The 27255-nt window shown below is 45.2% G+C and overlaps 2 protein-coding genes across 9 annotated transcripts in view; one reads left to right on the top strand and one right to left on the bottom strand.

The window, feature by feature from the left end:
• Positions 1-2526, top strand: part of COL18A1 (collagen type XVIII alpha 1 chain) — a 152642-nt gene extending 150116 nt beyond the window's left edge. For all 6 annotated transcript variants that reach the window (XM_083497809.1, XM_083497811.1, XM_083497810.1 and 3 more), the window contains one exon: positions 10-2526. In XM_083497809.1, the coding sequence (XP_083353935.1) occupies positions 10-223 (214 nt within the window). In that variant the 3' untranslated portion in view covers positions 224-2526. The remainder of the gene's footprint in view (positions 1-9) is intronic.
• Positions 685-26992, bottom strand: SLC19A1 (solute carrier family 19 member 1). 3 transcript variants are annotated; one of them, XR_014524879.1, is made up of 7 exons: positions 26394-26573; positions 17317-17595; positions 8093-8849; positions 6406-6598; positions 5348-5489; positions 3636-4051; positions 685-3534 (listed from the first exon to the last, which is right to left on the bottom strand). XR_014524879.1 is itself a non-coding variant. In XM_083498203.1 (6 exons), the coding sequence occupies exons 2-6, from the start codon at positions 17491-17493 to the stop codon at positions 3878-3880; spliced, it is 1443 nt and encodes a 480-aa protein (XP_083354329.1). In that variant the 5' UTR covers positions 17494-17595; positions 26394-26992; the 3' UTR covers positions 685-3877. The 3 variants fall into 3 exon arrangements, 2 of the variants coding, with proteins under 2 accessions (XP_083354329.1, XP_083354330.1); XM_083498203.1 differs by having other exon boundaries at positions 685-4051; positions 26394-26992; XM_083498204.1 differs by lacking the exon at positions 26394-26573 and adding an exon at positions 23657-23791 and having other exon boundaries at positions 685-4051.
• Between the last annotated feature and the right edge of the window lie 263 nt (positions 26993-27255).

The following is a 27255-nucleotide window of genomic DNA, read 5'->3' as shown; positions in this document are numbered from 1 at the left end:
GTGTTTCAGGCCTCAGAAATCCGTGTGGCACGGCTCTGACTCCAAGGGACGGCGGCTAACAGAGAGCTACTGTGAGACCTGGCGGACAGACGACACGGTGGTGACAGGGCAGGCTTCCTCACTGGCGTCGGGCAAGCTGCTCGAGCAGAAGAGCAGCAGCTGCAAGAACGCCTTCATCGTCCTCTGCATTGAAAACAGCTTCATGACTTCTTCCAAGAAATAAAAAACGGCACACAACAAAAGCACTGGCTGCAAGTGGAGGAAGGGAACCCAAATGTTTTCCCTTAAGGAACAGGGGAAATGGGCAAGCGGTTCCCACTCCCCACCCCCCACCCCCACCAGGATCATGTGCCCAAGCAGTTCCGCAATATATCAGTCAAGCAGATGAATGAGTGACAAAGCCAAAGAGTGTCTTCCAGTGCAGCTCTGGTGCTGAATGTTTTGTGTCTTTCCTCCTGGCGTGGCTGCTGTGAATCATACCTGCCTGCTGGAGGGGCTGGAGCAGAACAGGCTTGTGTGCAAGGCAATCTCCAGGCAAGTGTGGTACATGGAGCAGTTAACTCTCTTTCTCTCTCTAATCCTGCTCATGTTTAACCCTTGAATTGTTTGTGTGTGTTAAGCTTCCCTGTTTGTCTCTCTCCCCCCATTCCACTCAGGTGGCCCCTTAAAAAAGCCAAGGCCATGTTGGGATAGGCCAGAAAGTCTATTTATTGTGGCTGATTTAACATAAGGTAGCCCTCAAACAGCAGCATCCCCCTTACTGTCAGTGTAGCGCTGCAGGTGTTTCTGCATTACACAACCTGATAACTTGTCACTCTTGGCACTGCCTGCCTTATAGTGGGGACATGGTGCTAAATAACACAAGCTTAGACCCTGCTGGACAGTGCATAATCATCAAAATTAAGATTTCTGTAAACACTGAGGTGGCTTTTCTGTTGTGTGCCCAGCATAGTATCAAGGGGGGGGGGGATCCTGCCAAAGAGACCAGGAATTTGATTGTCTGCCCCCCCCCCCGAGAGTAGTATCTGGGCTTGCAGAAAATACACTCCCTTATCTCTGCTTGACTCATCAGCCGGCATAATGCCTTATTATTTCCAAACATAGATGCAAACAACACTCTTCATAGCTGGTTGCAATTTTTGCTGCAGAGTTGAAAGTATCCTTTGCTGAGACAACATGCCCAGGGCAGTGAGACTGAACCTTCAAGCCTTGCTATGGCAGAGTTCTCTCCTTCGCTTCTTCCCCCACCCAGCCCTTTCACATTGTCTAGCTCTAAAAGAGAACTAGAGGTGTTAACAGCCTCCTAAGTGACTTTTGCCTCAGCCAGTCTCCTTACAGGCCATAATGGAAGAAGAAACTGCTTGCCGTTGTAACAATCAGTATTTGGATTTGTGGGTTTGTTTGTTTTTTTACATTTTTATACTTGCCCTGCCTTCCTCCATTCTCCATAGAGGATGCCTCTACTAGCCATATTCAAAGAGAACAGGTTAGTCAGTGCAAAAGAGGCAGGCCCTCCTGGCTGAAGCCTTGGGGGTCATGCTAGCTCTCAGAACCCTCTGTTGCTTTAACCTATCAGAAGTGTGACCAAAGCCCAGTGGTGCAGAACCTATGCTTTGCATGCAGAAGGACCCAGGTTCAAGTCCTGTCACCTCCACTGTAAAGTAACAGGTGAGGTGAAAGTGTCCTACCTGAGACCCTGAAGAACAGATGGACCTATAGCGAGCTGTGTTTGAAGCAGGTGATCAGATTTATAATCCTCCAGCCAGGAATGTTCTCCTAAATATCTCAGATCTGGAATCTGTTATTAGCAACTGCTCCAAAATAAGAGAGAATACAAAATTTAAGCAATTAAGAACCATCTCTGTCCAGTATTGACCCCTTTCATTTCTCTCCTCTGTTCCCAATACACTGTGGCAGGAACCACCAGAACCAAGCCATTTCTAATAGCTGTATTTTCCAGCATTTCTTCTGCCGCATCAGTGCAGAATGGCACCGTGCTGACATTTTCGAGGGGGAAGGGCTAGAGTTCACACTAGTCACTGTCTGTTAGTGTGTGTCACCCAAGCACAGGTAGGCAAGCAGTATTTTGCCATTTTAGTGCTGAATGCAGAGGGAAGGAAGCCATGCTTATGGGCTTAACTGTGACTGAACTTCTGGTACCTCTCCCCCATCACAGCCCTTCCACTTCAGTGCCAGAAGCCTTGGCCAGGCAGATGATTGCTGTGTATCAGTTCTGTTTTAAACACATTAATGTCTGAGCGCTTGAGTCTGTTTTGACAAACCAAGGTGCTAAATTTCTACCTAGCTTTCATTGATTGTCTTTCTGAAATTTTATTACCAGATGGGGAGGGAGGGAGAGGGAGCCTGTGCAAGTCACACAATCAGTTTATTACTGTCTACTGTATTTTGTGAAATTTTTAATGCAATTTTAAAAGCCTGTGGATCTCTATATCTTTGTCAGTTGTGTGTTGTGTTCTATAAACTGTTTTCTAAAGGCACTGAATAAAGGAAAGTATCCTCTTGTTATTTGTTGTTGTTCATTTGCATGGAATTGCAGAGGGCTCTGTCTACGTCCCTGAACTGAACCCTGACTCCATTTGCTCCAGGAGAATGGGAAAACTGCCTTTTAGGCTGGAAGTGCCAGTGTGGCACTCACAGGCCCACCAGCGTGGTATCTGGGAAAAAATCCACGATACACAACAGACTGTTTGCTCTTCCTGTTCAATATCTGCTTGCACTGACTTGGTCTTCCTACACTGAATGTACTCCCAGCACACATTTCACTTTCCCTTCTGAACAGAACAGCATCACAAAGAGCTGTCCATGAGCAAGCGAGTGCCTATGGGCTGATGGGGGGGGGGGCACGGCTACACCTTTTTGTGGCCATGCTCCTTTTCATATGGCCGCCATTTTATGTTAAGCAGCCACTGTGTGACTACCACCCATGGCCTATTGGTCTAGAAGGATTCGTGGAACTGGCCCCTGGAGGCAAAACCGGATGAAAAGTCCAAGCTAGTTTGGAAAGTCATCAGGACTCTGCTAAAGACCTGATCACTCCCACCTTCCTCTCAAATGCCCACTGAGCATACTACTGTGGCCAGTATAAATTATTATGTGACGGTGAAGGTATTTGAAAATCAATTGTCTTTGGTGGGGAAAGTGGAAGAGAACAAGTCAGAACAAAATGCAAGTGTATACTTTCCAAGGATTATGTTCCTCCAGAGGATCTAAAGTGATTGTTAAAAGCGCATTGTGTTTCGCACTCACTGTCCCAAATGGATGAGAGGATGTGAGTTAGGCTGGCAGCCTTACTCTCAGTCCTGTTTTCTTAAGCATAACTCTGAAAACAAATATGAGAAGGAGCTCAATTTTCTTAGGAGGAAAGTTTCAACAAATATTGCAATCCATAACTCCCAGCAGAATATATTTACTGGTAACAAATTGATTGTTTTATAAAAAAGTAAAACTATTGTATTATTTTTTTTAAAAAAAGTACCTGCGTCCACCTTGCTTGCTGTTGACTTCTTTTAAAGGCTGAGGGGAAAGCGTGCAGAGTATTATCAGTGTTTAAAACTACATTCATAAAAATCACTAGTTGCCAACCATAACACTGGCAAATGTCTCCATAATCTCACCTGAGCTCAGGAGCCTATGCCACACACATGACCAAGACTGGGGGGAAATCCAGTCGTCTGGTTGCGTGCTGCTGATGCACAAGCCCTAAAGTTAAGGAAGGCCTTTTCCTTCTGCAGTGATCTGATACTCTGGAAAGCTGAGATGCTTCTAAGTGCTGATTAACATGGGAGTTCTCTGTGTTACATCCCAGCTGGGAGTATACAGGTAGGCCAGCTCCTTTTCTTCCCCATCCACTGTTTTCTCAGACTTCCAAGTTAGCCATCTCTGTGCCTCTGTCCTCAACTGGCATGCTGAGTTCCTTGGGTGGTGCTTCCTCTGGAGGTTTCCTGCATCCATTATGCTTCACAGCCACATACACAGATGCAGAAAGATACACCACTGTCAGGAGCGTGAAATAGCTGAAGTAAACGTAGAACTGGAAAAGAGAGAGGGGGAGATATGATGTGTTGAGGCCCTGTGCCTTATTTTCCTCCAAAGCACTCAAAAATCAGAAATGATCAGCAGCCCACAGAAGCACAGAATAGAGCTAGGAGGGAAACTCTTTAAGAACAGGAAGAGCACCATTGGATCAGAGGTCCATCTACTCTAGCGGCCAGCCAGGTGAAAATTCCCCTCAAGCTCCCACATACAGGCATAACAGCAATTGTCCCCCACTGCTTTCTGTTTGCCAGAACACAGCATCTGAGCTGGAATGTTCTATGTAGCTACCGTAAGTCAAAATGATATCCCATCTCTGACAACAGGAACTCCACATGATGTGCATCTGCCAACCTCATCTGCAGCGACATACATAAAGCTGGAACTCTAGCTAAAAAAGGCACCCTGCTTTTCCTCCAGCCTCATCGATAAAGTCTACCTGAACTAACCCAACCAAATATTTCTCCAACCCGTGCCCGCTACTTCCAGTAAGGAAGATTTAAACACACATGCATAACCTGCTGCCATGCTACTCCAATGCACTGTCATCATTTCTTATCTTGTCACGTGAGCAGCAGGTAATTACAAGGCTTTGTTAAGCCCTCCACAGCCATGAGCCAGCAATGACAGCCCTTACAGGAACAGATTACATTTGCAGCTTCCTGATCAGCATCTTTTAAAAAAATAATAATAAAAGCTCGATTCTTGTAGGATGGATGAAGCTTTTGTTGAGGACAATGTAAGAGAAATCAGCAAATGGCAAGGATTAGTAGCAATTTACATGTTTATTAGGGGGTAGTTCTGTTAACTCAGCAGAACTTTGCTTGGCAACAAGTTCCATTGAAATCATGTGATTTGGCATGTGTTCAAGATCACTGTGTTAAAACTCTCGCACAAACCTTTTTGGAAAGGACAACTGAGTGACTGCTAGCCCCCCTAGAAATTTATCCAAAAGCAAGGGCATACATCTCTTAACATAAATAAATAAGGAAAATAAAGATCAGAAGTTCTATTTTTCTTGGCTTACATGCCTTTTCTTTTGGTTTTTGCCAGCCCTGCTTCCACTCCAAAACATGATGGGCAATGCGTAGAATGGGGCCAACAGCCAAAAGTGGTCCAAGCAAGGCAAGAGGATCCACTGCAAATAAGTCCCTTTGAGTTCCCACTACGTGGTTCACCAGATTATTCAAAGGACCTCCTTCCATAGGAGGAACCTACAAAGTAAGCCCCAAAGGCAGCTAGGACTGGTCAAAAGCCCACTACTGCAAGCCTCAGTGTAACTTGTGCTTCTTACCTGAGGATGGATTGAGAGACCCAGACCTCTCTTATCTGTTATGATGATAGTGATGGCAGTCTTGAGAACTGTAGCGAGAAAAGTGTTGATTCCAAACACCAGGGCACAGAGCTCTTTGGACAGGGAAGCTGCAATCTGGAAACTTTGGTCAAAGCGAGAGAAAGAGAGGAAGGCAGGTCAGTTCTGCTGGCAAGCACTGAAAAGGCACCAAGGACAAAGGGAGGGTCACTTTATGGCTCAGGGCAAGGGTGGCCAGCCTGTGGCCCTCCAGACAATGAAGGACTACAGCTCCTATGATCCCAGACCACTGGCTATGCTCCCTGGGGCTGATGATAGTTCACAGTCCTGATACTGACAAAAGGTGACATTGCTATGAATTCTTGGCCAAGCCAGGTATCCCTGTGATAACTTTGGGAGTCCCACAGGGAGGGCCACAGGTTCTCCATCCCAGGACCACAGCCAAAGATGGCATAGAGATAGGGCTAATGCTAGTTATTTTGTGTTGACCTAAGAAGGCAGCTTGGGAGTGTTTACACCAAGAGGAAAGTTTGGGAAGCTGTAATACTTTTATCACTGATGTTAGTGAAATATCCAATGGTTAAAGGCATACAGTTGCTGGCCTGGAAGAGTGCTAAAGACCACCTAATCCAGTTCTTTGTATTTAGTTAACCATCCCCGCCTTAGCATTTCCAACAAATTAGCTAATATCATTCAGCACATTAGCAGCAATCACCGTAGCTTGTTAACCTAGGCTGAATACTAAAAGCCTCCAACAACATATCTACCCTGGGACCAAAATGTTATTCTTGGCATCCTTACAAGGGTGGGGGGATATTTATTGACATTACAATCCCTCCTTTAACAAAGCAGATACTAGAAAGCTAATCTGGTCTATATATTGGGGTATGCATGCAAGCCACCCCCACATCTTTTTGCATGTTGAAAAGAGTGAGAATGACGATATATATCCAGGTAACGATGGATATCATAATCGTTATGTTCCTCACTACCAGTGTGACTAATGGAGGCCTAGTCATCAAGTTGTTCTCACCACTCACATGGCTATAGGCACAAGGAACTGGTAGGAGCTCCTGAAGAGGATGTAAGCCACATAGCAGAGCCAGATGTTGGCCGTAGTGTTCATCAGCAAAAGGAGGCCTGCCTGGAATGCTGTCACTACACCAATCACAAGCTCTGACCACAGCGTCCAACGGATCTTCACGTAGCCTGCAGCAAAGGAGGTGACGGCACCTGCAAACACACATGCATGTTGTCAAGATATGGATGAGAGGACCAGGTATGGACAGCAAGGCCTCCACTCTCCAAAGTGGCACTCGCAACAAGGGGCACAGCAGAACAGTCATTGTTTGGAAAAACCCAAGGGACAATTTCTACCCCAAATATCCAAGGAGATTATTTTAAGCCCAAGGTAATTGAGGAAGAACTTTTTCTGTGGGCCCTTGCCTTTGCTTCCTTGAACACCTTTTGTTTCAGACATTTTTAACCCAACACTTTACACTAGGATACAAACATGCACACAATGACCCCCCAAAAATCCCCAATAATTTCTTGGAATATTTTGTGTTCTGGACAGTCTTTTGTTTGTTTGCAGGAATAAAACTGTATACAGCTGAGCAGCTGAAAAATGGGGACATACCATACAAACAACAACAAAAATGTCCTAGAACGGCTGGAGGGGGGGAGATGATGGCACTCCAGATGTTGTTGGTCTTTGCCCCAGCCAGAAGTTCAAACATCTGGAGGGCTACAGGTTCCCCTGCCCTGCCCTAGAAGGACTATGCAGCAAGTTATTTCTATATCAGTTCTGCAACAAAAAATACATGGGGAGAGGAATTTCTGCCCTTCCTAGTTTGATTTAGCAAGCAAGGTTTTGTTTTTTGGACAGATACTCAATGGGATTCAGCTTCATAAAGTGCAACTCTCGCAGAAGTAGGGGGGAAACTTGTCCTGATGCAAATGAAGCCACCATTCTGGGTATGAGAAAAGAGTAAAACTCTTAACAGGATGTTTCAGAACATGCTACCAGCTGGGAAACTGCAGTGTAAAACCCAGAGAGCTGAGAGGCAACTCGGGAAAGCCAGTGCTCCTTCCAAGCACAGGTTCCTTGCTGGCAACCGACTGATCAAGTTCTTAGGTGTAGCCACTACGGCATCTGCTCCCAATGCTCCCTGTTCTGGTTGACAGTGACCCTACGATCCCTTTTGGCTGGAGATGGCAAATACTGAGCTTATACCCACCTGCATGCAGAGCATGCACATTATCCCTGAGCTTTAGCACACAATAATGCATGCTTGTAGGCCAACCTTGCAAGCACCAGGTTGGGGAAGGTTAGTGGAATGGTTGGCTTAGATTCTCCATGCAGGGAGATTCCTGAGGTGCATCACCTGAAGTTGCTTTAAACCCAAGTAATTTTAGCAGAAATTACCTTTGCATGAATGTACCGTATTTTTCCGTGTATAAGACTAGGTTTTTTTCCTAAAAAATAACGTCAAAAATTAGGGGGCATCTTATAATCTGAGCCATCTCCCCCCCATTTTCTTAAATCTGGGTCCCCCCAAATAGGGGACGTCATATACATGGGGGCGTCTTATAGATGGAAAACCATGGTCTAGGAGACTCCGCAAGGTGCTCTGAATTCATATTTGGGGCATAAAGCAGAGAGAGAAAGGGGTGGGGTGGGGTTATAATCAAGCTCAAAAAGGAAACGGGGGAGGATCTATATACCAAGGAGCGTTGAAGCAGCTTCCACAGCTCCATTGTAGATTTTCCTGTTGTCTCTTGTGGGATATATCTCATTCCACAAAATCTGCACATAATACAGTATTAGGTAGTAGCCAGCAGAATTGAATATCCACCAAAGGGACCAAAGTCTTAACTGCGGCAGCCGTACGAATCCCGCCAGCTCCTTTAACATCCGGAAAAAGACCATGTTCTTCCAGGTAGGGGTCTTGTACCACACTGGATCCCCGGCCCCAGCGTTCATTTTGTCCAGCTCAGAGGGTGAGGTGCCATTGCACACAGGCTCACTCCTGTTGAAGAAGAGGCTGCGCTTGGGGCGTTCCAGGAAGAGCGTCAGCAGCAGCCCAAAGGTCATGAACCCCAGGGAGATGTAATTCAGGGTCGTGAAGGTGGTGCCCCCCACTGTGACACAGAGCTGCCCCAGCACGGAGCTGGCGAAGACTCCCATGAGGACCGAGGTGCGGGAATAGCTAGCCATGCGCTGGTAGCGCGAAGGGGTGACCAGGGAGAAGATGTACGAGGAGTAGGCCACCCGTGCCGCCATGGTGATGCCGTAGAAGAATTCCATGAACTGCATGGCAAGGATGCTGGTCCCGAAGATCAGCAGCAGCCAGATGGCAATGTGACTCAGGCTCTGCAGCACCAGCACCGGCTTGTACCGCAGGTAGTCGGTCAACAGGAAGATGGGCACCAAGACAGCCATGTATGAGTAGGACAGCACAGGTGTGATTTCATTGGTGACCTGCGAGAGAGAAACCAAAGCAATTGCAACGCCTTCCAACAGCGAACGAGAAAACCTACCCCTCAAAGCCCCAAGTGATGCCAACTCAAAGCTGGGTTTGAGAACCCCAGATGTTAGGAACAAAGATTCTCACTATACCTGTAGTCCAACAACCAGTCCCTCAACCACTGATTTGGAGCTCTCTTCCTACATTTCTTTTGCTGAGCAAGAAGTACAGAGGCCTTATATGCTACCTCTTAAAGCAACAGCACATGGTAAATCAATGAGGCTTCAACACAACCACCCCAGCGCGTATGCAAGAGGTTACTGCAAGGGACAGCAGGCTAGACTTTGTATGTGTTCTGCCATAATCCAAGGGTCCACGAGTGCAATATGGCAGAGCCCAATCTCCACAAGCTAAGCCCCCAACGCCACCCAAAGTGATTGCACCGATGGGACCTCCAAAAGCAACCCCACATAGGAAACTTCCTTATATCAAGCCCATCTAGTTCAGTAACTGTCTGCACCAGAGGAGGGCAGCTAATGACAAATGGTCTGGGATTATGGGAGTTCCAGTCCAGCAAAACCTAGAGAGCCACAGGTTTTCTCGGCCCTATCAAGAGATGCCAGGGATTGAAACTGGGACCATGCTCTACCCTTGACCCCGGTGCTTGCATATCTACAAAATGAGAGTGGCATGATTATTAGGACTATGCTCTAAATCCCATGTCGTAGATCTTCCAGGAGGGCCTTCTGGCGGTTCCCTCATTGCGAGAAGCAAAGCTACAGGGAACCAGGCAGAGGGCCTTCTCAGTAGTGGCGCCCGCCCTGTGGAACGCCCTTCCAGCAGATGTCAAAACGATAAACAACTACCTGATATTCAGAAGACATCTTAAGGCAGCCCTGTTCAGGGAAGTTTTTAACGTGTGATATTTTACTGTATTTTTGGTTTTTATGGAAGCCGCCCAGAGTGGGGGGACACCCAGCCAGATGGGCGGGGTATAAATAATAAATTATTATTATTATTATTATTATTATTATTATTATTATTATTATTATTATTATTATTCCAAATCACTCTAAGTGAGAGCATGGAACAGCGGAATAAATGGTGGCTTTAATCTGCATGCCCAGTGTTCTGCCGTCAGACACAATGTTAAATTTTTTAAACTCCAAGTTAATACATCCAAACTCTGTCTGGAAAAGCACACTCAGTACTTTGTATGCTCTCACTACTAACATTAGTCAGCAAACCCACATGGAATTCTATGGTTCATCAAGCCGTAATCGCTCTGACCTATATTCCATCTTCCAAAATGCCTGACCTGACATTTTACTGTAGTAGTAACTTTATGACCGGGTCAGTTTACCAAGCCACCTAGGCATTACTAAGTAGTCCATGGTTCACAGTGAAGTTTCCTTTACTTGCCTGTTGAAGGCAGGCAAGGGTGAATTCTCCTAGGTGAATTTTTACTGTTGGCTCAGGCCGTTTTTACTGATATATGTAAGCTATTTCTGTGTTGCCCAAAACAGCTTAGAATAATAAGTCAAAGCAGTACAAAAAAACTTTATTAACCATGCAATTAAAATCAATAAATATTTAACTCATAAATACAAAACAAGAGCAAAAAATAGCACAGATGCACTACAGCTATGCCCCTCATTACTGGCACAAGATGCCAGTCACTCCAGCTTGTCTTAGACATTTGGGCTTAAAATAAAATAAATAAATTTTTTAAAAAGCAGGGAGTAGAATAAAAGCCTTGGGGAAGGGAGTTTCTTAAACAGGAGCACACCACCAAAAAATCCCTATCACATGTGATGCCAGTCTAATTTACCCACTGACAGATCTACGAGCTAAGATCAACATGAAGGTCCAAGGCAGGTACATATGGGCATAGATGGTCCTTCATGAAACTCTGTTTTAACTAGCTCTTTGAATTGGGCCTGGAAAGAAACTGGCAGCCAGTGCAGCTGATATAATACTGAAGCAATATGTTCTGATTGCTTTATCCCAACTAACATCTGGGCAGCTGTCATTTAGCACTTCTTGAAGTTCCCAAACAATCTTCAAAGGAAGCCCTACCTAAAACCCATTGCAGTAGTCTAGTTTTGAGGTAACCAGTGCATGGGTAACTGAGGCAAGATTTGTCACACTAAGAGGGGGTCTTCGGCTGCTGTAACAGCCAAAGCTGGTAAGGGCACTCCTAGCCACTGCTGCCTGTTCTTCCACAGATTGATTTGTATAGTGTCTGGACAGACCCTGCAACCTGCAAACTTGGTCCTTTAGAGGGAGTTCAACCTCGGCCAGAATCTGCTGCTAACCTCCTTCTGGATTAACTGGCTTTCCTTAACCATGACCGCTTTTAAATTAGGAGAGATTCTCACTGCAACCAACTTTGGGAGTCATAACCCTGCACTATTTTGATCACCTGTTTTCCGGTATCGTTTTGCAGAGCACTGAGAACACTTCACACAGGGCACAGAGCAGGCAAGCATACTAATACAAGCAAAGCACTGTGTGCTGGTTCAAGGGAGGCGAGGTGCTGGTGACCCTCAAATCTGCTGAACTGCGCAAAATGCCCTGGGGGCCCCTCGATTTCTGGAAAGGCACCTGCTGATCACAGTCGCCTAATTACAAATATTTGGTCTTGCAAAAACAAAACATCTTGAGCTCCTTCTTTCGTTGGGAGCCCAAAAGCAGACCACCCCCCTTCCAGGTCCCTTGCTAAGGAGGTCAGCTAAGCTTCTTCCAGCCTCTTTTGATTGGAACTTGCTGTTTTCTAGCCATGGAAACAAATCAGCAGGAGGGACTCTGATCCTTGGCCAGAGCTGCCCTGCTAGGACACAGGCCAAAAAAATAAAGCTTTCTCCCAGTGAGTGGGGGGAGGTGCGGAAGGGACAGCCTCGTGAACAGGACTCGCGGAAGGTTAAATTCACTTGCCCCATCAGGAGAGACAAAACATTATGATGGATGCCACAAGGAACATTTGGCACAACCACGCTACCCAGACCATAAAACTGCAGGCATTTGTGTATGCTTTACACATAAATTGCCCATAAATTGGTGTGCCCGGGAGAAAATCCACAAATCCTTAGTTAACACTTGAGCCATCCCGACTGTTTTGCTATATTTCGAAGGCAAATCTGCAATCCTGACCACAGCTCTTCTTTTTAAAGTACAGTGGTACCTCGGGTTAAGTACTTAATTCGTTCCGGAGGTCCGCTCTTAACCTGAAACTGTTCTTAACCTGAAGCACCACTTTAACTAATGGGGCCTCCTGCTGCTGCTGCGCTGGCAGAGCACAATTTCTGTTCTCATCCTGAAGCAAATTCTTAACCCGAGGTAGTATTTCTGGGTTAACGGAGTCTGTAACCTGAAGCGTATGTAACCCGAGGTACCACTGTACATGGGCTTGAACTATATCTATTATCTTCATATTGAAATCTGTAAGGCAGCTAGTCCTAGATCCTGAGAGGGCTGCACAGAAATTGTTGGCTTATATAGTCCATATTGCACCTTTCTTTCAACGTGGAGATACACAGGGGTGCCAGATGGTCTGCCATCCAAGCACTTAGCAGATCTTCTTAGAGCCCCCCCCTCCAGTGTAACTTTCCATTCTACACAGAAGCCGTTTCAGGGTCAGAAGATGCCAGGCCTGGTTAATGGGTGAAAAGGCAAGCAAGGTCAGGAGAGGAACACACATCAAACAAAATGAGGAGCAGAACCAACGGGGAAAAGAGACAACTCCACTAAAAAGAAAATGCAAGAAGAGTTAGAAGAGGAACTGGGCAGATAATACGAGTTGGGCAAAGCCGGCACCAGCTATGAATGACTAAGAAGCAGTTGCCCCTCTCCCACCATTTTCAGCCAATGTAAAGGATGCAGATTAAGCCAATTTGAATAACTTGTCTATTTATGGGCAGTTCCTGTTGGGTTTTCTGTTCAATGAGTTTGGGAAATGTGAACACACAGAGGTCACAGGCTGAGCCAATACACAGGGATGAAATCTCTGTTCTAGGGCAATAATTATGGAGATGGTCCTACAATTTTTCCTGCTCTAGGAACTGCTCTGTGTCCACTGGCATGTGCTGGAACCATATTTTTTTACCCTAGTCCAGCAATATGTCTCAAAGTACCACCTCACTGAATTCAACCTGTAGGATAATTTCAGCCTATCACTAGCAAGGCATCAATGCCTTCCCTCAATCTCCTAGTCTTTTAGGCTGGGAGAGGCTTGGAAGGATACACAAAGTTCGAGTGAGAGCCATGGAATGGCCTTCCTTGCTTTCACACCATCCATGCCCCCCCCCCCAGTGGAAAATGGGAGGCTCCTTTCAGGCCAGGGTTTATTGCTCCAGTGAACATCAAAAAAAGTTAAGAGATGAGTTGGGGTAAAAAAAAAATGAGAGAGAGAAAGTGTGCCTAAGTCTGCCCCCCCCAGCATGTAAAGAAACTGCTTACACAGTAATCACCATGTCTATGAGCTTTGGCCCTTCCAAAAGGGCAAAGTTGGAAGGCAGAATTACGTGATCATGTATGTATGTAGGCTGCCTCCCTGTCACCTCTCCCAGCCAGACCTGTGTGGAATGAGAGCTGCCCCGTGTCCCAGAGAAGCATCTGAGGACAGAAAATAGAAATTATTCATTGCTAAAGGGAGAGATAGATGGTTTAAACATAAACTACCAGGAAATTAGGTTAGCAGGTCAGAGAGATAAGTTCAGCAAGGCTGTTGCAATCCCAACTCATATTCTGTAAGGCAGTTCAGAGTTCTCAGAATTGGAGGGGGGGGGGTGGAATATAGACTTCTCCCCTCCCCCTTAAAGCCAGTAACAGAGAAACCCATACAACATTTGTGAAGGGTGCTTTTTTAAATTGCTAGATAAAAAAAGCAGAAGTGCTGTTGGCTAGTGGACAGATTAGCCAACTAAAAGCATTTTTAATTTATTTATTATGTCCAAAACATGAACAAAATAAAAAATAATTTTACAATAATTCTAAGTTTAGAATATTTACTCTTTGAAAAATGTGGGAGGTCACAGGCACAGACATTTTTATATCATTATTTGGAAAGACCAAGGGAAAATAATTGTACTAAAATAGCAACTGTACAAAACGAACAATTGACATTTAATGTAGCATTAAACCAAGCAGGGGGAGCTTCAAGCTTCCCCGAGTATGATCTGTATTTCTGTATCTGTCATGGCAATGGGTCTTCCAATGCATTAGGGTTGGTGTCCTCCCATAAGCACCACGGCACTCTCAAAACTCCCTTGGTACCCACCAAGATTCTCACCCTTTTAAGTTTTTCAATTGAGGATTATTTTCAACATGAATGGCACTGAGCGAAAGTGGAAAGCACTTTGCAGGCCCTCTAGACACTTCACCTTCTGACCTAAATGTCCCCAGAATGCCTCTGTGCATGATGTAGGGGGTGTTCGGCATGATTTTTGGTTTGGTTGTGTGCTTTAACTGATTTTTTTCTTTTTTGGAGCGGGGAAGTGTTTGAGAGATGTTTTGCCCACTTTTCTTTTGTTTGGGGTATGTGAATTTTGCCTATATTTGGAAGGTGTTGCCTGCTTTTTTTTTTTTTTGGCCTGCTTTGGAGTTTCTGCAGCTGCTTTGCCTATTGTATTTTTTTTGGGGGGGGGGAGATGCACAAAGCTTTGCCCATTTTTCTTCTGAGAAACTGGAATTCTGTGGTGCCAATGGCAATTTATTAAATTTGCAATTGTTTATGTGGGCCTAAGAAGGTTGGGGACCTCTGTATTAGGGCATGATGTGGTTTTTAAAATCCCAGTGATTTGAATGGAAAAGCTTCAAACATATGTTGAACTCTCTGCTGAAAACTGACGAGACTCAGAAATACTTGCTATTTTTCTTTCGCGCAATAGGATCATTCCTAAGATTATGATTTCAGCATGTGGCTTTTTGTAATATTGAAATCTGTGATTAGATCCATTTGTCGTTTTTAAATGAGACATCAGTGGAAAAAGCAAATACTAAAATGTTTATATCATATTAATGTTCTAGTACTCAGTTTGATTCCTTGTTAGGCATTTACTACCTGGTAATGTTCAGTTCTTTACTTTGTAAATCACACCCTCAAATCTCCCCTCTCTTCACCACCTCCACAGTCCACATACACCAATTATCCCCCAGCAAAAATGATAATTCTGACTGCAATTGTAACTGAGTGGAATAAAGTCCCCATGGTGTATTCATCCTCAGCAGTCACCCGAGGAAGACTGGCAGTACCCCCATCTCCTTTGAGCAGAAACATATACTTCCTGTGGAATCCTCTCCCTAAAATTCTGTTCAAGTCACACACACAAGGTGGTTTGGCTCTATTCATGAGCCCTGGACAGTCCCAATGTTTACTTACTGGAAGTATCAGGTCAACAGTGCTTCACTATCTCTGAGAGAAGCTTCAGTTAACAACCCTGCACCTTAGCCTGTTACTTCCAGATAAGGAGCAAATGTTTGCATGTCTTGGAAGCTTGAGGTTTTATTGACAGATCAAGGCTACCAACAAAGGTATCAAGGCAGAGAATTGGGGCAGTTCAGAGGTACTGCCAAATGGTAGCTTGCCCTATTGTGAATGAGGACCCAGGAGTCTTGTGCTAACATACTCCCTCCTTCTCCTCCCGTTCTGCATGGTGATCCCCTGTCTCCTACCCTGATTCAGAGCATACAGTAGTTTGGACCATTTAGTCCAAAACCTCATCTATGGTATGAGCTCACCCTGGGATTGAAAACCAGTTTTGCCAGGTGGGATTAAATGGCTTTCCTCAAACCAGGAAAAAGAGGCAGGGAATTGCCATGAATGGGATCGGGGAGTGCTTGAGTTCCTAACTGCTCCATCAGTGTCAAAAACATGGTTTGGTGTGGTGTCCAAAGCAAGTCAATGAGAGCTGCATAAGATGTGCAAGGGATTTCACTAGATTTATGAGAATCAGGGCCATCCACGTGCCCTGCAATTTGTACCACTTCACTGCCCTCCTCCTTTTCATTATCGCGGCACTCTTCCAAGATGCCCTCTGTCTCCTGGCAGAGAGCACCACTTGTTGCTGAAACTACTAGAGAATAGCCAGGAGCAGATTGTGGAAGAAATGGGGGGCATGGTTGAAGTAGGAAGTTGCTGAGTAATTCCTTAGTTGCAGTTAGGGGCAAAGATACACTTTGATGCCATCTGCCAGCAGGAAGGAACACTGTGTCCCATCTCCCATAGGTACCCAGCCACCCAAAAGTGCTAGATCCAAAGCAAAGAAAACAACTAAGGATGGATGGAATGAACGGGAAAAGGAACAACAAAGGGGGAATCTTAAAACAATGCAGCATTTTAAGAAAGAAAGAAAGAAAGAAAGAGGGGGGGGGGAGGGAGAGAAAGAAAGCCCAATGCATTTCACCATGTTGCTTCCTTCCTGGGCAAAAAGATCTTGCATTGTTACAACAGTTCACAGTGAGCAGACAACTCAGATGCTTACTTAGCTAACCCAGCTGAACAATTCACTTACAAACTCAAACTGTTAAACAGGCAACAGGTAGGCAGGCAACAGGATGAAGTTCTTTTTGGTTGCATTTAATTAAAAAAAAAGCACATTGGCACCCTGCAGCACTGTGACCAAACGATAAAACACTTTCCCAGTGATTTTCATTACTTTATTAACTACGTGAAGCATAATCCATTTCCCATCGGGCAGGCAATGCTGCATGGTGAGGGCTGCGTACGCTGGCACTGGCTCAGCACAAGCCTCTTCTCTCACTACCCTTCGTGTCCAGAATCACAGAATTATGGCACTGGAAAGGACCGTGAAGGTTACTTTGTCGGACACTCTACTAAGCATAAGCTCTACAATGCAGGATGCAGCCTCAACATCCCTGAGCTGGTCATCCAGCCTCTGCTTAAATACCTCAAGCAAACGAGAGTCCACCACCTCCCAAGCCAGTCTGTGCTGCTGATAGCTCAGGACTTATCCACACTTACCTTTTGTTGTTTTGCCCCAAGCTTTCCCTGCAAAAATCTGCTCTTTAAAGCTGAATTGGAGCAAACCTCTATTTGGGTTTCCATCCAATTGCTGTTTGCTCCAATAGAGCTTTAAAGAGCAGGTTTCCATGGGGAAAGCTACGAAGAAGGGAAAAAGTGCTCTGACAGAGCTTTTAAATCAAAGGCTGTGGCTGGAATGAGCTGGGGAAAGGTAAGTGTGGATAAGCCCTCATAATGTTTGGAGGTGTCTCCTAATGTGTAGCTGCACGACAGGAGGCCTATGCCCACCTGTCTTCTGCACATCCCAGCCACCCCTCTCCTCCCCATGGGCCACCCACTGATCCTCTCAATTTTCCCACCAGGACACACAGGAAGGATATGGGGATGGAGAAGCAGCCATCCCTAGCCTACTGCCCCAGACCAGAAGCTACTCGGGAAAACTTGCTCCGTTCACAAGCCAGGGCTCCCTTTGGCCTTCTGCAACTCTCCCCTGAGCTCACCTCTTCCTTTGTGAAGTTCTTCTCCGACCCCAACAGGTAGGGTGTGATGAAGCTCTCTCCAGGTCTGATCTGGTTCATGAAGCCATAGAAGCAGAGGTAGAACACAAGGAGCTTCCAGCGAGGGTCCGGAGGTGGGTCGGGGGGTTGCTTTTCGGGGTTTTCAGCCTCAGCAGACATGGCTCAACCACGTTGTCTCAATCAGTTGTAGGAGAGAGGAGCTCTTTTCACAGCATCCCTGTCCTTTGGCCACAGAAAAGCCTCTAGCATGCATAGGTGTGTCTGCAGAAAAAGGAGAGTTTGGCACCACGTCAAATTTCCTAGTTGGAACATTGCAAACTAATACCCCCATCATCTGGCTGGGAATTTAGTTAATTTTGTAGCTACAAATCTAAGAGAACAAACAACACTCTGGTTCCTGCCCCCCTGCTGCCACTGCAATGCCTTTTAAGTCCGCTTCCACATGGTGCCTGTGACCATTTCAACTGAATGCTTGAAGGCTGCCAGATCAGAACTTCAAAAAACCAAGAAATGCTGAAGCAGAGTTTATTCAGCTGGACTGATACATTTGCAAGCAATGAATGATAAATACTGGTATCATCCCTATTGTTTTCTACTCTTTTACTCCAAGAGCTTAGAACAGAGGTTTCTTTAAGGCTCACAACAGCCCTGTGAGGTAGGTGGGCTGAGAAATACCCAAGGACACCTTGGTCACATCGTAACTGAGCAAGGATAAGAACCAAGTTTGCCAGCCACACAGATCTAACACTGCCGCTGCTGTAACACACAGGCTCTGAATAAGGAATGAGTGGCAATAACAGAGGTTAATACTTATGATTAACTACTGACTAGGTTAGACTGGAATGTATCATACATGAAATTACTTTTCAAGACCAATTGGGTTTTTCAGCTGGTTTAAGCTGGTTGTGAAGACGCTCTGAACGGGGGGCTTCAGTACAATGAAACATGGCTGGCCATGCAAGCATTTGATACATGACTGGAATTCTTTCAGCAGTGTGGAAATGAATGGTCTTATATAAGTGTTTTATGGCCTCATTCTGTTTTGGTCGTTTCCCTGAATTACTGTTACCCACCCTGAGATACAGTATAAAGGTCAGAAAGTGAGTGAGTTAGTGTGTGTGTGTGTGTGTGTGTGTGTGTGTATGATGAGATGAGCATATTATGCCGGAACTGTAAGAGACAAGGCAGACAATGAAACTGAGCTGGATGGACCAATGGTCTGATTGAGTATAAGGCAGCTTCCAATGTTCCCACAATTTGCACTGAACCAAACTAGCCAAAGTGCTGGTTTCGGGCAGCCCATAAAATCCCAAATGCCTGGGGCCAGCCTATCCACAAGACCAGCATCTCTCATATGTGCGCATTCAATCATTTAGACTAACATAAGAAACCCTTCTCTAAGTTGTTCTCTCTGCAACAACTCCATACACACACCCTGCCCAGTGAACAATCATCAATGAAGCAGATGCAGGTACAGTGGTACCTCGGGTTAAGTACTTAATTTGTTCCAGAGGTCCGTTCTTAACCTGAAACTGTTCTTAACCTGAAGCACCACTTTAGCTAATGGGGCCTCCTGCTGCTGCCGCGCCGCCGGAGCACGATTTCTGTTCTCATCCTGAAGCAAAGTTCTTAACCCGAGGTACTATTTCTGGGTTAGCGGAGTCTGTAACCTGAAGCGTATGTAACCCGAGGTACCACTGTACCAGAGAAGGGACCCTTCTTCCTGGTGGCGCAACACCTTTGGAACACGCTCTCCAGAGATGCCTGCCTGGTGCCTAACTGGTATCACTCACTCCTAGGTGGAGTTGCCTCTATTCTCCTACACTTCTTCAGGAGAATTTCTTCTGCTGTTTTAGGGTGGAGTTGTCATTGTAGTTTTACAATATTTGATGCTTTCCTTCCTCCAATTGTAATATGGATATTGTCCTTATTTAGAGTTACCAAACACTCATCAACTTTGGGCAAAAAACAACAATGACACAACTTTTTCGTCCCGATTTTCACTTTTTGAAATATGGCAACCCTACCTTATTTACAAGCTGGCTTTCACCAGTAAAATGGGGGAAATGGGACATAAAAAACTTAAATAATATTTACTAGTTTCTACTAGCAACCCCGCCTCCCGCTTCCACACACATCACATTCAGGGTGTTTTAACATCCTTATTATTCAAAGGATACACTATGCCATGGGTAGGCAGACTAAGGCCCGGGGGCCAGATCTGGCCCAATCACCTTCTAAGTCTGGCCCGCGGGTGGTCCGGGAATCGGCGTGTTATTACATGCGTAGAATGTGTTCTTTTATTTAAATGTGTTCTTTTATTTAAATGTGTTCTTTTATTTAAATGTGTTCTTTTATTTAAAATGCATCTCTGGGTTATTTGTGGGGCATAGGAATTTGTTCATTCCCCCCCCCAATATAGTCCGGCCCCCCACAAGGTCTGAGGGACAGTGGACCACCCCTCCTTGCTGAAAAAGTTTGCTGACCCCTGCTATGCTGAGAAAAATCTGGCCCACAGGCCCACTGGTTACAGACAACCCCCTCAGCTGGTATTAACTCCTCTTGGCTTTCAGGATCAACAGGTTCACATTCAGCTCATTAAACATTCAATTTTCAATCTTTCATTTCTTATAATGTACTAATTTTTGACAATTATTGCCTTCCAAAGCAACTTACATAAATTAAAGAAATGAAAGACCAGCCTTACAAACTAAACAATTGAATGATCAAAGGGAAATGGAAGGAAGGAAGGGAGAGAGAGAAAGGAGATCAGCCACAATAAAGTCGTGAGCTAGAAGTGGGCATTTGTATCCAGCTCTCCATCCCAGGATGACATTCCCCTGCAGGAGTTCTTGCCTTAAGAGCAACTGGTGGCTCTTGCTCCTCTGACCAATAGATGGGTTGCAGGTATCCTTTACCCCTGCAAAGCAACTAGCATTTGTAGCAAAGGCTCTTTCTGCCACGGAGGCAAGAGAAAAAAACCTATTGCAGCTGCTCCTTCCTTGGCCAGCAAGCAGATGGTGCCAGACTGGTCTCCCCCTCGCTGTGATGTTCTTCCTGGGAGCAGGGTGGGCAGAGTCCCAGTGGAACTTGGTCACCCACAGATTAATGCAATGGGTGGAATTAAATGTCATGCTAATGTGATTGTCCAAGCATCTCTCTTCTCTCTCTCTCCACCCCTGCTAGCTGACCCTCCTGAGCAGTTTTTGGTGGAGGGCAGGCTGTTCAAGGACCAGGGGAGGCAGGAACAGCTGCCCGGAGGACTCCCAAGGAGAGGGGAGAGGAGGTTGAGGGAAGACTCCCAAGGGAGAGTGTTCAGAAAAAGGGTGAGAGGCTGCCAGCTCTGCAGGCAAGGGGTGACATAACTGGGCTCCACAGGGGTGCCGCAGAAAGAAGGTAGTTGGCCAAGGGAGCAGTAGACTCAAAACGGTTGAAAACCTATGATTCAGGGTACCATCCAAGTATGTCCAATTTCCACAACTCCATGTGAAAACTCTCAGAGCTATACACTCTGCTAAGCCCTGCATTTTTCTGGACCCTCTCTCCACCCCATTAGACAGTCAGGTTTTCCTGCTCTGTCAACAGGTCATACAGAGGAAACATCTCACTTCTGTTTGGACAGCGTTATAGTGGATTAGGGCAATCTTATGGGTGAGCAAGCAGAACACCACACTGCTCTGTAGGAGGTGAACTAGCTGATAATCCCCTTCCCTTCAAGAGACAAAACGCACTTTGGACCTTTCAGGTTTGACTTTCTAGAGGTGTAGTGTTGCCAATGGAACAGGAGATGTGTATGAAATTTGTGTAGGGGGGGTGTATATGTGACACTTTGGATCCTGACCAAAGTAGCTAGAGATCTGGTGGCAGATGTGCTGTTTGTACTGGTATTATAGAAACCATTTTCGGTACATTTTGAAGACTTAAATTCTCTCTTCTTAACACCATCAAAATGGAACCAGCCATTAGTGAATGTGGGCTTTAGAGATTTTTGATTATTTAAAATGTATACTGCCCTTAATCCAAAGATCACAGGGCCGTTCACAACAGAAAAATACAAAATGAGAATGCAAAATACATTAACAAACCAAAACAACCCCCCCCCCCAAAAGCAAATTTAAAAAGCCATAGAATGTTAATCTAATCAGCCAAATGCCTGGTAGAAGATAAACATTTGCCTGGCACCTAAAGATATGTAATGAAGGTTGCATGTGAGTCTCCCAGGGGAGAGCATTCTACAATATATCGTGTTATTTTAGATCATCTTATTTTTACTGCTGGTAACTCAGACCAGCTGAATTTTATCTCACTGTTGCTGTGTGTATTTGGCCAAAAGCACATTTTAAAAGTTGTCATCTTGATTTAGAAACTCAATCAAGCACACAAATCAATCTGGCTGACCTGACCCAACATGCCTCCCCCCACTTACAAATGCAAACAAACCCCACTGCAGCCAAGCACAGACAACCAACCACACCTGGGCCCCCAATCCCTCTCACGACCAAGGAAATGCAACAAGGGAATAGAAGGAGAACCTATCCAGTTGTCACTGACACAAAACCCCACATGTACACTGTACAAAATATAAATTTCACCACCACCACCCCTCTCCCCACTCTGTCTTGACCTCATACTGTACTCAACACTAATGTCTCATAACAAATGTAAACGATCTGTAAAAAAGACTGCACAACCTGAAAAAGAGAGCCAAGGCTTGGTTTACTTTTGTAAACCAAGAAAATCTTTAAAAAAAATTTTTAAAAAGAAAAAATCAATCAAGCCTTACTTTTTCAGATTGTGTCAGTATCACCTGTATTACACTTGCTTCCCATTCTTTTTCCAAGGAGTTCAGAGACAGTATCTGTGAGATTTACAGTTCTCTATCCTAGGTGCTACCAAGCACCAGATTTCTTTAGCTTCAAGAGCCAGAAATACAACTAGCAGGGTGGTAGCCAAATCATCTACACATTCTTTTTTTAAAATAAATAAATTCATTGTTTTATTGCCCTGGTTCTCACTTGGTCCTTGCTCCTCAAACATTTTACAGTGGTGCCTCGCAAGACGAAATTAATTCGTTCCGCGAGTTTTGTCGCCTTGCGATTTTTTTCGTCTTGCGAAGCACGGTGTCGGAAAAGTTTTGGAAAAGCTTCAAAAATCACCAAAGTCTTCAAAAACCTCAAAAAAGGCTACCACACCGCGTGCTATGAGTTGCTCCTCGAAGTCAAGTCACAACTGTATTAACGGTTTTAAGAAAAAGGAAACAAACTTGCATGACGTTTCCGTCTTGCGAAGCAAGCCCATAGGGAAAAGTGTCTTGCGAAGCAACTCAAAAAACCTTTCGTCTAGCGAGTTTTCCGTCTTGCGAGGCATTTGTCTTGCGAGGTACCACTGTATCTGCATGAAAATACACCACAACTAAGCCTTTTTTATCTTCTATAAAACAACTATAAATAAGGTGCCATGCTGCTGCTGACAACACTTCAAGATAAAAAGACACCTCCATTCTTATTCTCTAACACAGGCTTAAAAACTTAACTTAACCAACTCACCTGTAGCAAAAAAATAAATAAAATCAACTGCCTCCAGCTGACCCCCACAGGGGGTCTATTTGTGAGCTAGTAACTTTTGTGGGTTTATATGTAATGCTGCTTGAATCCCAGTCTGGATTGTGGATATGCCCTAAGTCTACCACTGCCCCAGACCTTATTATAATGCTCCCTGAATACTAAGTTGTGAGCCTGTTTTATGAAACAAACAAACGCGCACACACACCATCAATATCTTACATACAGAGATGTAATAGCCAAGAAAGCCAGGAGGTTCCCAATTTGGTTGTGTCTGTGTTCAAGTGATAAGTCACTGTCTTTCAAAAAATTAAGCACTACATGTTAGTGTAGCTGACACAACGCAATGTAGTGAACATGTAATACTAGCATGGTGTTTGAGAGGGCATTTACAGTATTGTCTCAATTTAATTGGTGTAAGCTGCAACCCTATGCATACTCACCCACAAGCAAGTCCAAATGAACATAGTGGGATGTATTTCTGACTAAACGCACAAACAACTGCATTGCTAATAAAGTTTCATGGTAGGGCACTTGCTGAGTCTCCAGCAGCTAGTAAAAATGACATTAAAAACTGACAAAATATTAAATAAAAGTGATACTCCAATAAGGCATATTTTACAATTAAATTAAAAACAAACTAACAGAACTCCACAGAAACTTAAAAGGTCTATATTTTATTGGGCCAACTTCTACTGGTCACAGTGTAAGCTTGTGAATTTCAGTAAACCCTTCTGTAAAAGAAGATAGCAAGGTGTTACCTTATTTGATCTTTGAAACACTGGGGAGTAAAGTCTGCAGAGTCATGCCATTGCATGCTCATTTGAGTCAGCACCATCACTTTCAATAAGCAACTATTTAAAAAACAACAACACAATTGCAACGCATGCATAGTCCTGAAATAAAATGAAATAAAAAAACACTACCATTCTTGGTCAAAGGTTATTAAAGGTCTGAGCACTATCGTTCCTTCAAGTTAATAAAAGGAATAGTGCACGCATACCATAATAACGTTTTATTTTACAATTAGGTGGGGCAAGCCTATTGTTCTGATATACTGACAACTGCTATGGCACGGCTATGCCAACTTCTACTGGTCATAGTGTAAGCTTGTGAATTTCAGTAAACCCTTCTCTTCCCCCCGCCCCCCCATGGCTCCTCTCTTACATCAGCTGTGTTGGTTGCCCATTTGTTTCTGGGTCAAATTCAAAGTGCTGGATGTAACATAAATGGTTTCACTGAAAATACAATACTCTGCCATCCACTTAGGCCTGAATAAAAAACTTTCCTCTGTATTCTCACCACCATTAGAAGTATGGTTGGCGTGTAAAAGGGAACAGACCTTTCATTTGGTGGTGGCCAAGATACAGAACTTCCTGCTCCAGGAGATCTATTTTATCTGCCATCAGTTGTTTTTCCACTCTCATTTGAAAATACCTGGACCCTGCTAATATGTGTTTTTGTTTTGCTCCTTCTGGATTTTTCCCCTATAGGTTTTTTGTTTTGTTTTAATGGTTTCTTTCATCTGCCCCCCACCCCCCAACCCACTTACGTTCTTTTTTCAGTTATACCTATAAAGCAATAATTCCCTTCTAAAATTAAGTTTCCCAACTCCTGCTAACATTTTTGTAATCCTAACCCCACACAAACTGGCTGGGAGAAGTTGAGGTGCACCACCTCCCCCACCCCAAAAAACCCTGGCCAAAAGCTAGGTTGCAGTTTCATCTCACACAGGAGGTACACTAACATATTCTTATAAATTTGGGGGGGGGGGCAAGACTCTCCTAAAATATATGGATTCAATAAAGGGTTAGATATATATGGGTATATAGAGGTTGTCATAAAGACACCACAATCTCCACTGTGTCTCACTGCCCAAAAGGAAACACAGACCCTGGTAAGAGTGCCTGGTACCCCTGGAATCTAGTCTTGCTTGGAGATTGGGGTGACATGCATCAGAATCTACCTGGTTAGCACTGCTCTGCCTGAGATTTTCTGAATGTATTCTATGATGTAGTTTAAGCAGCTGTAATATTACATTCAGCTCTCGACCAAATATGTAAAGAAAGCCAGCCAGCTAGTCACATGTGGTTTATTGCGCAGCTTACTCCCTTGGAATGTTATAAACACCAATGCAGTAGACAGCCTGCTCCAGTACCAGGTCATGAGAACTACAGCAATCAACCCTACTAATATTTACATACAATTGCTTGTGTGCGCACACATTCTCTTCAGCAGAGGGGGAATGTACATTGTGCTTGCCACTTACAATTAAAGGCCAGGATTCAGAGAGCTGGATTTCCAAAAGTCATATAGCCCAACCCTCTCAACGTAGAAAATCCCATATTAGAGCATCCCTAATAGGTGGTCAACCAGCCTCAGATGAAAAACCTCTAGGAGAGTTCTCTATTTTGGAGCCAATGAACAGGGATTTTTTTTATTTTAGCTTTGGGAGCTGTAGTTGTATGGGAGTGCCAACTGCCGGGGGGGGGGGGTCCAGTCTGACCAAATATTTCACCATCTACATTACTTTATAACAATTATTGTCAAAAAAAAAGCATAGGTCTGGAGGACTCCATAATGATCTGTAGGCTCATCAGGAGAACATCAGTACTGTATTCCACAGCTGCAGTCATTAAAAATGAGCCCCCCCTCCCCACTTAACAGCAGAGTTTGGTATATATTACTATGGGTTACATATCTTCCATAGTTTAAAGCTGCCATCCTAAAAACCAGGAAGCCTATTTGTGAGCACAATGGGATTTACTTCTAAACATTGTTAGGATTGCACTGTAAACAAACACCGTTTCAGGATATATTTACCACTAACACCTTCTTGTTTAGAAAGACTTTACCACTAAAACCTTCCTGTTTAGAAATGCTTTGGGAGAATGAATTATGAATTGTGTGTGTGTGTTTTGCTTTTAACTTGTTGCAAGGAAATGTTTCCACAGGTGGAAGGTGGCCAGTTACTTTAATTGCTGCTTCATATCTGCTTTTGTATTCTGAGATTTTCGTAATCTCGTTCTCCTATGTTTACTTTCACCCCTTGTCATAAGCCACCTTCAGCTTTTTCAGAGGAAAGGAGCGGCTGGGATACACGTTTTAAAGGCATGCATATATTAACTTTTTTTAAAAAAAATCACCCCCTCAAACGCGCGGCAAGGTGTGGCCGCGACAAGTTTTACTACCCCGCACACGGCTTCCCAGGTGTCAAAACATACGTTTGCCACAGGAGCAACGTGGACGAGACACCTGACCTATGCTCCTTTGCACAGAGTATCAAAAACTGCAACAAGCGTGGGAGCAACAAGTTCCCCTTCTCTTTCCAGGACCAGCATTGGGAGCATGGGGGTTTTGCGTTTTTTGCAGGATAGAGCCCTTGGTGACCCTGCATCTCCCAGGTGGCATCCCAAACATTTCCCTCTGGCTAACCAGGCTGGTCCCTGCGCCCGCCCCAGGCCCCCCGGCCCTTGCTCTCCCGGCCCCTTCTCCTACCTTTTGCCTCTTGCTCTCCCAATACACGGACTCAGGCGCCTCGCCAGCAGCACCCCGCCGCCATCCTCTCCCCGAGCAGCGCGCGACCCTCACAGCGCCGCGCGGGGAAAGCGCTCTGCAGGCGCCTCCCGCAGCAGAGCAGAGCCCTCCCCCAGGCGCCAGCGGCCTCTCGCACGTGGAGAGGCGAGGCGGAGAGGGACCGGTGCCTACTGGGGACTGTAGTTCTGACGAGGCCCCGGCTCTGGGCAAGGCACGGCGGAACTACAGCGCCCACAATGCAAGGAGGGCGGAAGATGCTCCCGCAGATAAGCAACAACGCGCCAACGAAGCCACGTGCTCGCCTGCTTCCGTTTGCAAAAATCAAACCCAACCCGGTCAAGTCGCCCGACTTGGGGTTACTGTTTTCTTCCCCGGGAACGACATTAAAATATGAGCGACCAGGAAATTTTTTCGCAGTGCCTGCCAGCAACTAGCAGTTTTTGAGCTTGCAACGCGTTGCTTAGCCCGAAGTGGCGTGGGAAGCGATGGGTCTCGCTTGGAAATCCCGCTCATTGCTGGTCGGACCGGGCTGACACCTGCTGCGGAATACGGTTGCTCCTCCTTCGCCTTTAATGACTGCAGAAGCGGAAGTTTCCTCCGGTGTCGCTCGCACGGTCGCATCTACTGCAATTCCCTCGCCTATCGAGGGCGCGGGAGCCCCATCTCCTTTGCCCTTGGGCAACCCTTACTCCCGGGGGTTATCTGTCCTTCACCTCCAGGTGCAATCCTATACCCTCTTCCTGAGGCCGCCCAAATCCCCAGAGGCTGCTTGGCGCTGTTAGGAACACACGACGCTGCCTTACACAAACGTCATCTAGCTTCG

This window comes from Podarcis liolepis (assembly GCF_965112155.1).
Source record: "Podarcis liolepis genome assembly, chromosome: 1".
Classification (NCBI taxonomy): Eukaryota; Metazoa; Chordata; class Lepidosauria; order Squamata; family Lacertidae; genus Podarcis; species Podarcis liolepis.
The sequence above is the reverse complement of the archived record's forward strand: the minus strand, read 5'-3'. Positions and strand labels throughout refer to the sequence as shown.